Source organism: Barbus barbus (assembly GCF_936440315.1).
Source record: "Barbus barbus genome assembly, chromosome: 29".
Classification (NCBI taxonomy): Eukaryota; Metazoa; Chordata; class Actinopteri; order Cypriniformes; family Cyprinidae; genus Barbus; species Barbus barbus.
Window position 1 is genome coordinate 9,147,824 of NC_136757.1, and position 15,892 is coordinate 9,163,715.

At 38.2% G+C, this 15,892-nt stretch overlaps 1 protein-coding gene across 1 annotated transcript in view; it reads left to right on the top strand.

Moving 5' to 3' along the window:
• Window positions 1-584: 584 nt before the first annotated feature.
• Window positions 585-15,892, top strand: part of LOC306849358 (solute carrier family 12 member 5-like) — a gene marked incomplete at its 5' end in the record, with an annotated part of 58,589 nt that continues 43,281 nt past the window's right edge. The window contains one exon of the mRNA XM_079384316.1: window positions 585-639. Coding sequence (XP_079240442.1) covers window positions 585-639 — 55 coding nt within the window. The remainder of the gene's footprint in view (window positions 640-15,892) is intronic.

Consider the following 15,892-nt stretch of genomic DNA (forward strand, 5'->3'; position numbering starts at 1 on the left):
AAAAAATACATGCAACAATGCAGATTGCTGCTTTTTTGGTTGGTGAATTCTCTAGGCAAACAACCTGAGAATGAAAGCTACAGTTTTAACCTACAACCACATGCAGTCTTTTGTTGAGATGCCACCTTTCTCATATGAGCACAGTTTGACACAGTGATGACACAGACATTGCAACAGACACTACATGTAAGCAAAGTCGATTCCTGATCACTGCATTGTGCATATAATGGTGAGGCACAGGCAGCCTCTAGTTGTGTAGCAGAGAGAGAGACGACATGCTGTGTGAATGTTCGAGAGAAAAAAATGTGATCTTAAGCATTCCATCATTTACGTCCCTGCAGCCTCTCTCTGTCTCCCCAACTCCTCCTCCTCCAACAAAGAGAGAGAGAGAGAGAGAGAATCAGTACGCAGAGAGGACTCCAGTCTGCTGGAGCACAGCACTGCTCACTTTCTTGAGAGGAGAGAGGCAGAGAACCACAAGCCTTCTCCTCCTCCTCCATCTGTGTGAAGCTGGTACACGCATTGGCTGGTGGACACAGCAGCAGTGTTAGCATTAGCAGGGGATCTGTGCTTGAGCTTCCAAAATGCTCAACAACCTCACTGAATGTGAAGAGGGCGATGGGGGACCCAACAGTCAGGGTGAGTGGACTGATCCTGCAACAGCTATTGGGTGTGTGTGTGTGTGCAGAGGATGAGCAAATGTGCATTTTACCGGTCACTAGTGATGGTACCAGTTCAAGCTGGAGTGTGTGTGTGTGTGTGTGTGTGTGTGTGTGTTTGTGACCAGTCATGCACCAATGACTGATAGCTGCTCGTCAGTGTGTGTGGGAGATACAAGATGTCAGAATCTGAGTGCAAATATTCTTGCACTTTCATAATCAGTGATGCTTTTGTATTCGTGTGCATGTGTGTATGTAAGGAAACACTCAAAGGAATGATACGGTTGGAAATTATTTTGTGTGTGTGTGTTGGTGTGTATGCAGCTTTGGCAAAGGCTCGTGCTGCAAGGTTGCTGTGAGGAGAATGATAATGCCTTCTGTGTCTGTCTGAGGAAGTACAGACAGCAGTGTGTGTGTGTAGATTTTCACACTAAGAAAAGTCTGTAAAAATAGACATAATGTACAGTTTTAATGCACTACAAAATGTTAATATGTATTTAATGATACAAATTAATGGATATAAATTAAGTTGAATATATATATATATATATATATATATATATATATATATATATATATATACACACATTATATATATAGAACTTATTTTTATTGATTAAATCAGGTAGAAATCTTTAAGGTAACAATTGCTGGTTGCCAGTTTTTACAGTGCATGAAGAAATTTTCCGTATTCATTTTCATTCAGGAGTTTTACTCCTATTTTGACTCGCAAAATTACTAGATAATGTCCTTGCATAAAATTACCAGTACCAGTCCATTTTTCTATAAATTTTTTTCTTACAATTGTAGAGGACGACACTGCTTGTCACAGCTCTTCTGCTTGTCTGTCCTTTTCTCAGCCTGTCTCTCTGTTGCTTAATCGTATTTAGTTTCCGCAGGCAGTGGATTCAGCTCCTGTGTCTTAGATCCTTGGGAATAATTGGAGCGTTTTAACAAAAGCAGACCTTCGGTGCATTTCATATCGTTAACCTTTTGGAAAAGGGGACGGGGGTCTTAGATGCAAGATCTCAGTCTCTGAAAGAGCTTCGTGCCTACAGGTACAGCTCAGCTCCAGCCCGTGAGAGAGGAATTAAATTAGCTTGTTCCTGACCTCTTCTCTCACACATTCTTATCAGCCCCCTGCAGTAGAGCAGAACCTGCACTCATTATGAGTGCTGAAACATTTTGTGTGTTTCACACATATTACAAATTGAGGCAGTTGAGCAAATAGCTCTCTTATTAAATGCACCGCGGCTTAAGTGTCATGATTGGATTGCAGCGATTGTGGCAGAAACTCTGTCCGTGGTGCTGAAATGGATTCTGATTGAGCTGCTGGTATCAGTGGAGCTCTCCATGGTTCTGAAACAGTCAGCAATCGCATACATTGTGAATGCAAACCCATTCCAGGCCCACTGTCACTGACGGACTGATCTGTTTTGCGTAGACATGAGTGGAGCTGGCTGCAGACTGCTGCATTATAGCTTTTGCTTCTTTTCAAAGGGTTTCTCTCTCTCACACTCTCTCTGCTTCGCTTCCTTCAAAGTTCAATGCTGCCCTGAATTCTCTCTCTCTCTTCCTCCCATCAGGGGGTAGGGACAGTACTGCAGTGGTGCTAATGCTTATTTGGTCATAAAATTCATGCTTGGAAGCTCACCAGCTAAAGCTGTCCCAAAACAGTCTTGTTCTGTCATTCTCATCTTGGGGGAAACAAAAAGCATACATAATTCTCTCTTAAATTTAAATTCAAATACATTCAGTATTTTAAATTATTAAATAATTGAATTGTAATGAATGAATAAACAAACTAGTAGAATTTGATATGTTAAGATATTTGTGTAAGTTAATAAATAAATCAAAGAGAATTCAAAATGTTATGTGTAAGTAAATAAATAAATTTGGCATTTTTACAGCCTGAATGTTTTTACTTTAAAATTTTGTTTTTTAAGTTTAACAAACTCACAGTCTTCAGTCTTTCATTCACTTTATCTATAATCATTTTGTCTAATCATCCATTGGATTTCAGACAGATTTTTTCCCCCTTTGTCTAGAATACTACCCAGAAAATTAGTGGATCATATCTTTAAGTTTTTTCATTCTTGAGTTTTGCATTCTTTGAAAAATAGCTATTAATCAAAAAACAACAAGGGCTGCACTTTAAAGTAAATTTCTTGCAACCATGCAGACAATGAAAACATGTATGGCTGTAAATATGTTATTTTCCCTATACTATCACCATATGACAGCATCTTAAAATTCACAGACTTGTCAGCTTTATGAACTTTCAGTGGAGAGAATGTCATTCTTTTATCTAATGATTTGTCAGTTAACAGCCAAGGTGCACTGTGTGAAATGCTGACTTCTGTGAACAGTTAGGTGTGTTAATATCAGTCACAAGCTTCGGCAGCTTCACAGATAATGTGCATTCTTATGACAGTCACTGTGACAATGTAGTTACATCATTTATAGAGCAGCCTGCCTGATGCATCAGATCGTTTCGGACCTAAGGTGCTTTCTCTCAGTGGATAATGAGGTTTGAGATTGCATTATGACACCGGTGATCTTTGGCATTTGTTAGCAGTGAAGAAGGCTGGACTAGATTAGTTGAGAAATTGGATGGGAGACAGAAGGAAATTGATTGTTGATCGACTTCAGAGGAACAAATAAAGACCCTATCAAATCACAGCTCCAAATTATACACATGACTGTGAGCAAAATGATATATCGTCTCACTATGATTTGAAAAATGTCTCATGCTCACCGAGGCTGCATTTGTTTTATTCAAAATACAGTAATATTATGAAATATTATTACTATTTAAAATAACTCTTCATGTTTGAATATATTTGAAAATTTAATTTATTCCTTCAGAAATCACTTAGTTTAAAAATAATTCATAAATCATAATTATTGTAAACCTTTGGCCATATAAACTGTATATGTGTGTTTCTGTTAGAGATGGGGGGCTTAATTTTATATACTGCAATCTAAGATAGAAAGCACAGGAAGATGGAAAATAAATATATTCTGTGAAGAGCGTACACTGATGGCTGCTTGTCCTTGCAGTGAAGCCTCAGGTCAAGTGAACATCAGGCCAGATGGCACAGACCTGTTTTAACAGCCGCAGACACATTAAAACATAACAGGACCACCCTAAATTAGGAACATCAAGAGTACTAGCTGTCCTAAAAAAAACATACAGATACTAACAGAACAAGAGAGAACTATTTGTTCTTAAGCAAGCTTAATTACTTGGGCATTGCATAAGAATTATACAGGAACCAAGAATTTGAACCTAACACGACTTAATGCATTCAGGATGCTTTAGTCATGTAAAAAATATTTTGACTCGAATAAAATCAATTTAAATGCATGTTTGGGTTCCCTTACAAAACACTTCGCAGGCAGACACAGCAATCATCATAATGCCATGACGCACTCTCTCTTTGAGAAAAAAGGAGCTGCCAGAAGCCATAAATTATGTCAAAACATACAGTATTCATAATGTCATACTACTCCACTTTTACATAAACCCTGACTATGAATCCAGTAATACATTCCGCTGTATTATAAACTGCACCATGCAATTTTACCTCATAAACTCATAAAGTATCAAAATATATTCATAACGTTTCCTCATAATTCACAGATGCTAGTAAATACTATTATACTTCACTGCAGGTTGTTCATAACTATCATTTGATAAAGACAGAATACAGTGTTAATGGATCTGTTTGATGTAAGTTTTTAATCAACAATTCATGTGTTAACAACAGCTTCTCTCCACCAATCAACTCATGGCATTTTATGCTCGTAGTGTGAGTATGTTTGATAGACAAGCTGCCACAGTTATGACAAGCAACAAAAAGGCAAGCAAGAAAATGCATTTCCTGTCAGCTCATTGCTTAGATCCATGCAGAGTCCATGTCGGATGTTTATGAACAAAAATATCTTTGGGTGGCTTAGCTCTGAGCTACTGTATTCATTGACAAATAGACTGTTGTGATAATTGGTTGCGATTTATCTTTTAAGACCATCTGGTTATGTTTACGTCATTTTAAAGTTTCAGTTATATTTATAGTCAGTACTGTCTTTTTCAGGCTCATGTGACATTCATAACTGAATTGGTAACACATTTTAAATTTAAATCATATTTTAGGTAGTAAGCAGGATGCAGAACTGTAATTCAGAATTTGTATTCAACTGAATTCCAATTTTAAATGCAAAAATTATTTACATATCAGGAAATAAACATAACCGCAATCATAATTCATGGGGTAGGTGTGTAATTCATTTGTTTTAGGGTCAGGGGGATGTAGTTCTTATGTAATTGTGGCAGTGTAGTGAGTATTATGTCACTGCAAAAGACCATGCATTATATAAGAATATTTCCCTAATACCACATAAAGGATTTTTATATGCCCTCCTGTAATCCTGCTGATGTATTTGCCCTTGATGGATGGTTTTGTTAAGTTGTCGTGGCCAGCTGTCTCTGGCAGGTGCCTGGGAAGCCATTTTAGGGTGAGAACAGAGGGGAGGGCAGAGGCTGTGAGGTGAGACAAGCTAAAGAAAAGAGCAGCAACAATAGTCTGAAGAGAAAGGAGGAGATGAGACTTCATGCAGGGTGGAAGTTATAAGGAGGTTAATCACATGTTGATTAAACACTGTTCTGTTAAGACAATGGTTAGTTCTAAAGAAACTGTATTATGTAACAAGGAGCATCATACACAAAATCTTCTCGAAGAGGCACCAGTACTGGTACTTCTTTTAATGACTACAAGAAATGATAGTTTGGTGGTTTAACTTTCACTGGGTATACAAAGGGACCGAGGTTTAAATTATGATATATAATCTATATATTTCTGTACTGAAATCACCATGAAATCAAAATGAATAATTCCTTTTTTATGGGATATTGCAGAGTTTTTTTATCTATTGCACATAATTTTTTTGTACTTATAAAACATATTTTTGTAATTCATATGCCTTTGTAATCTTTAATCCATTTTATTTTCATCAGAATTCCTCTGAAACACTCCACCTCCCCCAGCTCCATCTATATATATATATAAGGTATCTTTTTCTGTTGTAAAGATGTTAGTCATTCCCAAACACTGACTGTGTGAAGTTGTAAACATAGCCATAGAGAGTTGGCAGCACACACTTGCTGTATTTGACTTGCTGGTTATGCATGAACACTCACTACAGTGATGTCCACAGAAGATTGAGCAGGTGTGATACTTACATCTCTGCCTTGTGCTACTGCAGATTGCATAATGTAGTGCTGCTAATCTGCACCATTTTTTATCTCATATAGTCAAGCAAATATATACCCTTAGAGTCTCTTTATTTGCGTCCACTGGATTGAGAAGAATTAAGTCTGTCTTTTGATGTTTGAAGGAATTTTCTCGGCTGCACGACTGTGTGAGGTCTGCAAGTTCACTCTTATTATCTTCACCTTCCTGCTGTCAGTTAAGAATTCATTAAGTTTCACTCTGAAGTGCCAAATCATAGTAGGCAGTGGCCTTGAAAAAGTCATGAAATTGTTCTTGCGTAACCACAATGAAAATTGAAGAGCGAGGTACACATTGAGCTGTGGTGCTCGTGCAGATGATGCCAGTTTGAATTCCTAATTCTGTTCACGTACCTTTTCTGTCTTTTCTGGTTATTCAGATAAATAGGCCTACAGATCTGGTCCTTGAATCTGACGATGCATCATTCCAAGATTACTGCTATAACAGCCCAACAGCACTGGGAACTTTCATCGTTTGTATCATTCCATTTGTCTCTATTTACGATTGTCAGTTTGTGAATTAGTGATACAGATTTTTCTGGGAGCCCTATGATGGATTGGCCATCCATCCAGTGTGTTTCCCTGTCTATGGGAAAACGGATTTCAATGATTCTTTCTGCAGGTTACATAATTTCATTCATTCAATCGATTTGTTTAAAAACGCTGATTCATTCATGAACAAAATAAGTGATTTTCTGAATTCGGTTCCACTATACTACTCTTATATACTACTCTTAATATTTTTAGAAATAATAAGAGTGGTATATAACAAATTCTGCAATTCGTTTAAATGAGCGAGTCATTGAATCTTTGTCTAAAGCAATTCTTTTAAGAATGGTGGTTCATTCAGGAATTAAAGCAGAGGTGGCGTTTCATGGGAAGTCGTGGCCTAATGGTTAGAGAGTCGGACTCGTAATCGAAAGGTTGCGGGTTCGAGTCCCCGGCCGGCAGGGATTGTAGGTGGGGGGAGTGAATGTCCAGCGCTCTCTCCACCCTCAATACCACGACTGAGGTGCCCTTGAGCAAGGCACCGAACCCACAACTGCTCCCCGGGCGCTGCAGCATGGCTGCCCACTGCTCCGGGTGTGTGTTCACGGTGTGTGTGTGTGTGTGTGCATTTGTTCACTACTCACTGCTGTGTGTGTGCACTTGGATGGGTTAAACGCAGAGCACCAATTTCGAGTATGGGTCACCATACTTGACAATACGTCACGACGTGCATAGGGTATCGTGCGCGGCGGGGGGGGGGTGATTGAGGGGTGGGCAATACTGCGTTGTCAGAGTTGGTATGTGGCTTTATCAGACACTTGCACTTAACATTTGATGAAAATCAAGCTCAAATGGACTATTTTGAGCAGCAAATGACAGAGATCTGTGTTTTGTCTGTCATTATAACGGCCGAATCTGAGGCAGCAAATGTATCGCATTATACGCTTTCATCAACATACTGGTTATAACTTTTATTGTAGCTATATGTGTTTAGTTTTATTTAAATATTATATTATATATTAGCATATTTAAAATGTACAAATGTATAGCCTATACAAGACTGCAAAAGACTCTTCTCAACTCCTCAAACACACATACAGTCAGGTCCATAAATATTGGGACATCGACACAATTCTAAAATTTTTGGCTCTATACACCACCACAATGGATTTCAAATGAAACAAACAAGATGTGCTTTAACTGCAGACTGTCAGCTTTAATTTGAGGGTATTTACATCCAAATCAGGTGAACGGTGTAGGAATTACAACAGTTTGCATATGTGCCTCCCACTTGTTAAGGGACCAAAAGTAATGGGACAGAATAATAATCATAAATCAAACTTTCACTTTTTAATACTTGGTTGCAAATCCTTTGCAGTCAATTACAGCCTGAAGTCTGGAACGCATAGACATCACCAGACGCTGGGTTTCATCCCTGGTGATGCTCTGCCAGGCCTCTACTGCCTCTACTCGGATTCAGGTCAGGTGATTGACTTGGCCATTGCATAACAGTCCACTTCTTTCCCTTCAAAAACTATTTGGTTGCTTTTGCAGTATGCTTTGGGTCATTGTCCATCTGCACTGTGAAGCGCCGTCCAGTGAGTTCTGAAGCATTTGGCTGAATATGAGCAGATAATATTGCCCGAAACACTTCAGAATTCATCCTGCTGCTTTTGTCAGCAGTCACATCATCAATAAATACAAGAGAACCAGTTCCACTGGCAGCCATACATGTCCACGCCATGACACTACCACCACCATGCTTCACTGATGAGGTGGTATGCTTAGGATCATGAGCAGTTCCTTTCCTTCTCCATACTCTTCTCTTCCCATCACTCTGGTACAAGTTGATCTTGGTCTCATCTGTCCATAGGATGTTGTTCCAGAACTGTGAAGGCTTTTTTAGATGTCGTTTGGCAAACTCTAATCTGGCCTTCCTGTTTTTGAGGCTCACCAATGGTTTACATCTTGTGGTGAACCCTCTGTATTCACTCTGGTGAAGTCTTCTCTTGATTGTTGACTTTGACACACATACACCTACCTCCTGGAGAGTGTTCTTGATCTGGCCAACTGTTGTGAAGAGTGTTTTCTTCACCAGGGAAAGAATTCTTTGGTCATCCACCACAGTTGTTTTCCGTGGTCTTCCGGGTCTTTTGGTGTTACTGAGCTCACCGGTGCATTCCTTCTTTTTAAGAATGTTCCAAACAGTTGTTTTGGCCACGCCTAATGTTTTTGCTATCTCTCTGATGGGTTTGTTTTGTTTTTTCAGCCTAATGATGGCTTGCTTCACTGATAGTGACAGCTCTTTGGATCTCATCTTGACAGTTGACAGCAACAGATTCCAAATGCAAATAGCACACTTGAAATTAACTCTGGACCTTTTATCTGCTCATTGTAATTGGGATAATGAGGGAATAACACACACGTGGCCATGGAACAGCTGAGAAGCCAATTGTCCCATTACTTTTGGTCCCTTAACAAGTGGGACGCACATATGCAAACTGTTGTAATTCCTACACCGTTCACCTGATTTGGATGTAAATACCCTCAAATTAAAGCTGACAGTCTGCAGTTAAAGCACATCTTGTTCGTTTCATTTGAAATCCATTGTGGTGGTGTATAGAGCCAAAACTGTTAGAATTGTGTCGATGTCCCAATATTTATGGACCTGACTGTAAAAAAACATTAGCCTTTACAGACATAGTGGTTGAGTAAAGAAAACGCTGTACAAACATCAGTTATTTTTTCACCCTTGCATAGTGAACAAGTGGAGATCTGTCTCCAGGCTGTGCGCGTTTAGTGACAAGCTCTTCTGAATGCTTTTCATTGGTTAAATATTTGTAAAACCCTTAAACAGACATAAGGAAGACCAATACCAGGGATTTAAAATAATAATAACGAAATATAATAGAGAGTTCGGATAATTTTCCAAGGCACACCTGATACCTGACTGGGCTAGGGTATGGCGACTGCCATACTCTGCCATTCGGAAACGCTGCCCCTGAATTAAAGTCTCAGTGACTGAGTCATCGAATCATTTACTCAACCAATTCATTCAAAAACACAAATTCATTCAACATCAAACAACAGTACTTTGTGTTGTGCTACTGTTTGGGTTGGCGGAGTAAAACCCCACAACTTACCTGGCAATATTGTGTCTAAAATGTAAATTAATGTAAGGAATGCCACTCAAACCTTTAGTTTACTTTTATTTGCTCATGCATTCCCTGGTAATCAAACCCATAAGTTATCATTACAAGTGCCAAACACAACTGTTTTTAGGTACAGGAATGCTTCCATTTGCATGGCTGTCTTTCCTGACTAAAGCCTCATCAGTAACACACATGGAGGTTTATCGCACGCGCTTATCGGCAGCATTTTTCGAGACATTTTTCGATGTGTCTTTGTGTTCATACCCAAGCGACTTTCACTGGCGATGAGCCAAGTGAACGTGCCAATTCACTCCTTGACATAAGATGGTGCTTAAAGAAAAATAGAAATACCCCGGTACACATCGAATCCTATTTGATCTGCAATTCCTCTCCATAACAACTCCCTCTAATCCAGATTTTTTAGTCGCTGTCACGTTTGTCATAAAGCCCTTTGTGCTCAGACACCAATGAGATCAGCAGCTCTACATTCATCTTGCCTCAATGCATCTTCTTTGTATACTTACTTCCTCTTCGTTGATGGGTATCAATGTGTGCTCAGCAAGACCGTTTTGTGCTTGAGTGCCACCAAGTCATGTTTTACTGTAACTTCATCAACTCCAGGCACATGAACAAAAGTGCCAATCTCATTGGTCGGCCAGTTTTTAACGTGCCACGTCAAACAAAAAAACGAGGCATTATATCGTCCCGGTGTGCACAAGCCTTAAAGGTGCAGTCACACCATTGTTTGGGATATTTTGTGCCTGATAACCAGTTATTTAAAGGGGTCATATGATGCTACATGCACTTTTACTAGTTGTTTGAACTGAAATGTGTGTTGGCAGTGTGTGTTCACAACCACCCTATAATGATAAAAATCCACCCAGTGTTTTTTTTTTATCTACTAAAATCTTTACCCCTTTCTCAAATCTAGCTGATCTCTGTGTGACGTCACACGGACAAAGGCCCAAGATAGTTTGATAGACAGTAGCGTTTTAGCACAGACTGCACTGGTGTCTAACCTCAGACCCGCCCTGAGTGAGCTGTCATCAGTTGTTTCCACGCTGGAGCAGATGTAGACAAGAATGACTCCTAAGCGACTGAGCCACTGAAGAGGATTACGTTTGGTTCTGAAAGGAATGCGCCCTTGATCTACCTAAAAAGGTGTTTTTTACACTACCAATGAGAAATTTTAACCAAACTATGTTACAGACTTTTCATAAAGACTCTAAAGAATAATATCAACTTGTGGAAAATGGGCATTATATGACCCCTTTAAATATAATTATGTGCAATCGTGAGGTGAAAGTATGGTTATATTTGCTGTTGTTTGCGAATTGCATAGTTGCGTATTTGCGAATTGTGCAAAATCAAGTCAATTTAATAGGAATACATGTGATAGGTAATGTCACATTTGAGCAAAAGATTTCCCCAAACAGATTTTGTATCGAGTTGAAGTTGGTCAAGCGAATTCAGTGCAATGAACAACAGAAAACTGCTTGGTTTGAAAGTAAGCTTCAATGTGAAAAGCAATTTGTACATCGCTACTTTATTGCCAATAGACAATGCAGCTTTTTTTGCCTGTGAAAGTTTTAAAAATGTTGCTAATGTGACTATACTAAAGCAACTGTTTGGTATTAAAACAGCTGATATTCATATATTCGGTCACATTTGTCCATACACTGATGAGAACAGTAAATTACCTTGAGAGCAGAGATGGAAATGAAGAAATGGTACATGCTGTCCCTGTGAATGCTGGATGAGTCAGTTTCACCCCAAGCGCACTGTGTGCTTTCTCCATTTCTCTCTCTCTTAATCTCCTATTCTTTCCCTCCCTTGTTCTCTCTCTCCTTTCTGTGTAGGGTGAGGATCTCCTTTCTCATCTGGAACTGTACTAAATCCCTCAGCCGCTTTTCATGCATGTCTCTCTCAGTTCTGTTCTCCATTTGCATTGGACCACAGTCCCCTGTATTCTCATTTCCTCTTTAAACAGGGAAGTTAGATGAGCGGGGCTTGTCCCTTGTTGTTGCTATAGAATTGATGGATTCCCATGTTTTATTCCTCTGTCAGACAATGATGTCAATTTCATAGAGAAATTGATGGTGTAATTGCTTTGTGTGTATTTGCATGTATTTAGAGTCATGCTTATCCATGCAGTACATGCAAAGCAACAGCAGTATTGCACATTTTTGACCTTGACATTCATATAAATCATGCTTGATTTTAGACAGTAATAATATAATTAGTAGCTCGATTTTTCAGTCAGCATTAACATAGCATAGGTTAGTCCTTAGTCATCTCTAGTGACCTTTTCCATAGCTTTGTGTGTTGCATATAAATGGCTTTATTGATAAAGACAACATGATCTCCAAGGGCAAGATGATTTATGACATGGCACGTGTTGACAGACACAACAGATTTCTAAGCGGAGCTTTGCCAGGGGTTTTGTGGCAGTTGACATGTTCATGCGCAAGACAGTGACACATGACGTTCTATCCCATGTGCTAAAAAAAGCTGTGTGTGTGTTTAGTCCAAAACCATGTCCTCTTTCAACAGGACTGTTTTCACACCATGTGCCACTGAAGTCTGGTGAAGCCTGCCAGTATTGGCTCTTAACACTTTGTTCTGCTCTCCCACTGTGGGACGAATCTTTAATAGCCGCTCAGCTGGCTGGAGTTCCGTGTGCGGGTACTGATCTCTATAAGCTGGCCTGTTAAGTAGCAGTATTCAAGACTGTCTTAGACTGACCTAAGAACGCTTTAATGTCAGTGCAACCAGTGGCTCTTAAAAAAGGTCATTTGTGTGGTGTGCAGGGATGAGCTGGCCATAGGGAACACAGGGACTTTTCTTAGTGGGCCGGTTAACTTGTGGGCCTCCTGTTAAAAAGGATACAATTTTAATACGCCAGTTAATTATACAAAGAGTTAAAAACTAGAAACTTTTTAAATGCTTCTTGTATAGTTCATTATACTTATTTAAAATAAGTTTATTTCTTGGCTTAAATAAATTACACGTTATATAATAATTCAATATCAATATGTATCGCGATATAATTTTTTTAAATAACGGTAATATGATTTTTAAACACATTTCCGATATTTCGATATACAGTGTTCTACCGCTCTCAAAGTGCCTCCTACTGGCAGACAATCAGATTGCATTTTCAATAATAAGCCAGTCTCCGGCAACATGTTTTCGTTGTTACTCAATTTTATTTAATTTTTTTCTGCAGCAACTCACTTGGAGTCAGTATAATTTTTTGTATAATTTTTTAATAATAAATGCTTTTTGAGCAGCAAATCAGAATATTAGAATGATTTCTGAAGGATCATGTGACTGGAGTAATGATGCTAAAAATTCAGCTTTGAAATCACAGGAATAACTTGCATTTTAATATATTTTCATATAGAAAACAGTCATTTTAAATGATAAAAATACTTCAAAATGTTACTGTTTTTGCTGTATTTTGGATCAAATAAATGCAGGATTGGTGAGCAGAAGAGAATTCAAGAAACAAAATACTTACTGCTCAAAAACCTTTGACTGCATGGTAGTGTATGTTAGCCTATAGTTTGAAGTTAAAGATATTAATATTAATAAGGTGAGTCTGAGATGCTTATTTGACAGTGATTTCACATTTCTTGTTTGTATGAAGGCTAAATACAAATAAAAGATGAACATTAATTTATTTGTGCTGTTTTATCCCCCCTAAAATATTATAAAGTTTTATAGGAGGAGTTCATAGACTTGGCAAATTAATTTTTCATAAATTTGTTGGTACAGACATCTGTTGTGGGCATTCTTGGTAGTTTTTATGAGTCTTTTTTAAATAGTGTTCATATCGATATCGGAATTATATCGTATCGACCAAAGTTAAGAAAAATATTGTGATATAAATTTTGGCCATATCGTCCAGCCTTAAGTCTATTGTAAAAACAGTAAAAAATTTAACTATTAACTTTTAAAAAGTGTTGTTCTATTATTACCTTTTAGGAGATTTTGATTCGTATAAAACCATTTGACATCTTGCTTGTATGACAGTCTCCATAATAATGTATTAAGCACCACAGCTGTTTTCAACATTGATAATTAAAACAAGGCAAATCAGTATCCCTGCATCCCAATGTGCATATCCACCCTATCTGCCCTAAATAGTTTTAAAAATTACTAATGTCACATAGACTTTTGGATGGATAGTATGTGCATTGGGACGCAGGCTATGTATGTGACTCTGCAGAAAATTTTATGCTTGAAGGAATCACAATAATAATGAAAAAGCTGAATGAATCGTGTGGATCTCAAGCATGAATACACACTATGTCTGGTGCATTACATGCATATCTGATTGTGTGTGTGTGTGTGTGTGTGTGTTCTTGTGGCAGCTGCATGCACCATCAGGCAGTAGTTCTCCACTATGTAGGTCAGACTGCATGGAGAGAAAAAGATAGAGACCTGTGTTTGCTGAGCTGAATGCCATCAACACTGTGACTCTGTTTGCTTAATTATTGAATTGGAACCAAGAGTTAATTAATTTCCAAACTTATCATGCCTTCATGTGTTCAATTTAACAAACAAATAAATAAATAAAAATCAGAGGTAAGGTTTGAGTGTGGGCATGTCAGTGCGTATGTTTGCTTCTGTGCTTGTATGCGCAGTTAGGGATCTTGTCATAGAAGTTGTCCTAAAGTAAGAGCAACTCCCCTGGGGGTTTACACAGGCAGCTTAAGCTTCAGGGAACTCTCTAGAGAGAGACAGGTGTGTGTGTGTGTGTGTGTGTGTGTGTGTGTGCAGGTGCATGGTTGGTGAAGGTCAGAGATGCATTCCTGAAAGAACCCCCAACAATAGGCTTATTGGGATAGGTACTCAATCACACTTTTGGACTAGTATATTATGCTGCATATCAATTTATCATCAGAGATGTCACAGTTTTACCTAAGGCATGTGATTACAGATGCATTTGCTTTTGGATTTTAACATAATGCAGATTACGGCTAGATTTACTAAACAGAGCAAATTAGCATCACAATCCCATAAAAGTGCAGATCGGAGTGACAAGTTTGGTTGATCTGCTGACAATGAGCAAATTAAAGAACACAGATGCAGCCAGATCATTTCCATAATGACCAATGCAATCTACCAAGAGCAGCACAAATCAGCAGCTTTCGCTGCCATTTGAAATACAAAACTGGTTAAGACTTTTTTCAGTAAATAATGGCGCAAATACCAGTTAACTGACTACCGCAAACCTTAGTACAGTAAATCACCTTGCACCTCTCCTCCCATAAATTTTGTGTCTAGAAGGGAAAATGGTACAAATGAATATGCAGTAGTTATGGTTGCAAAAATAACTTAACCTTTTTATCACTATTTTTTTCACCACATGCCTTTAGTAAATCCTGACAATAGTTTTCTAATGCCAAAAGAAGGTATGCGCTTTTGCAAGATGTTAGTAAATCTGGCCCCAAAACACAAAATGGATCATAGAAATATCATAAGTTATCTGTATGGCTTTTACTCCAAGTTAAAAGTTTAATTCAAAGTTACAATGTAATGTAAGTAGAGACAGATATGTTCTTCTGTAATGTACACTGAATATCAATCCATTATACGACTCAAGAAAGAAGTCTGACATTTCACTGGAAAATTGTCTTGATTAAAAATGCCATATTTAATTTTTTTAAATGATACATATCCATGGACGAATCATACACAATAAGAATAAGAACACAGATTTAGAAAATATAAATGAACAGTACATGGCTGTTAATGTTCCCCTCCACTGGGCGGCTAACTGTTGTAACTGAATCATTGAGTCAATGAGCTGAACCCAATTCAGAACCAGTTAATCATTTAGATTTACTTATTTATGAAATGATTAATTGAAAAGATCTAAAATATCAGACATACCTGCTTTATAACTACCTCATTGGTTATGGTACTTTTGCATCTTTTTAAAGCTTGAAAGTCTTACAGGTTTTAATTTAAAACACACTGAGTAAATGACAAAATTTATAGTACACATATCAAGATTATTTTTATGCTACTTCTGTGCTGCCTTTTTTATTTGGAATAGAATAGAATAGAATAGAATAGAATAGAATAGAATAGAATAGAATAGAATAGAATAGAATAGATGGGAGATGGTGGAATGGACTGCAGGAGAATGCCAGACGAGCCATTATGGGAGATTAAATCTGATCTACGCTAAGAGTGACCCTGTGGAGAGAGAGAGAGAGAGATAGAGAGGGAGGGAGATGCTCAGCCTGGCTTATTGTATTAATAGCTGTCTGTGGGTGTCAATAGCT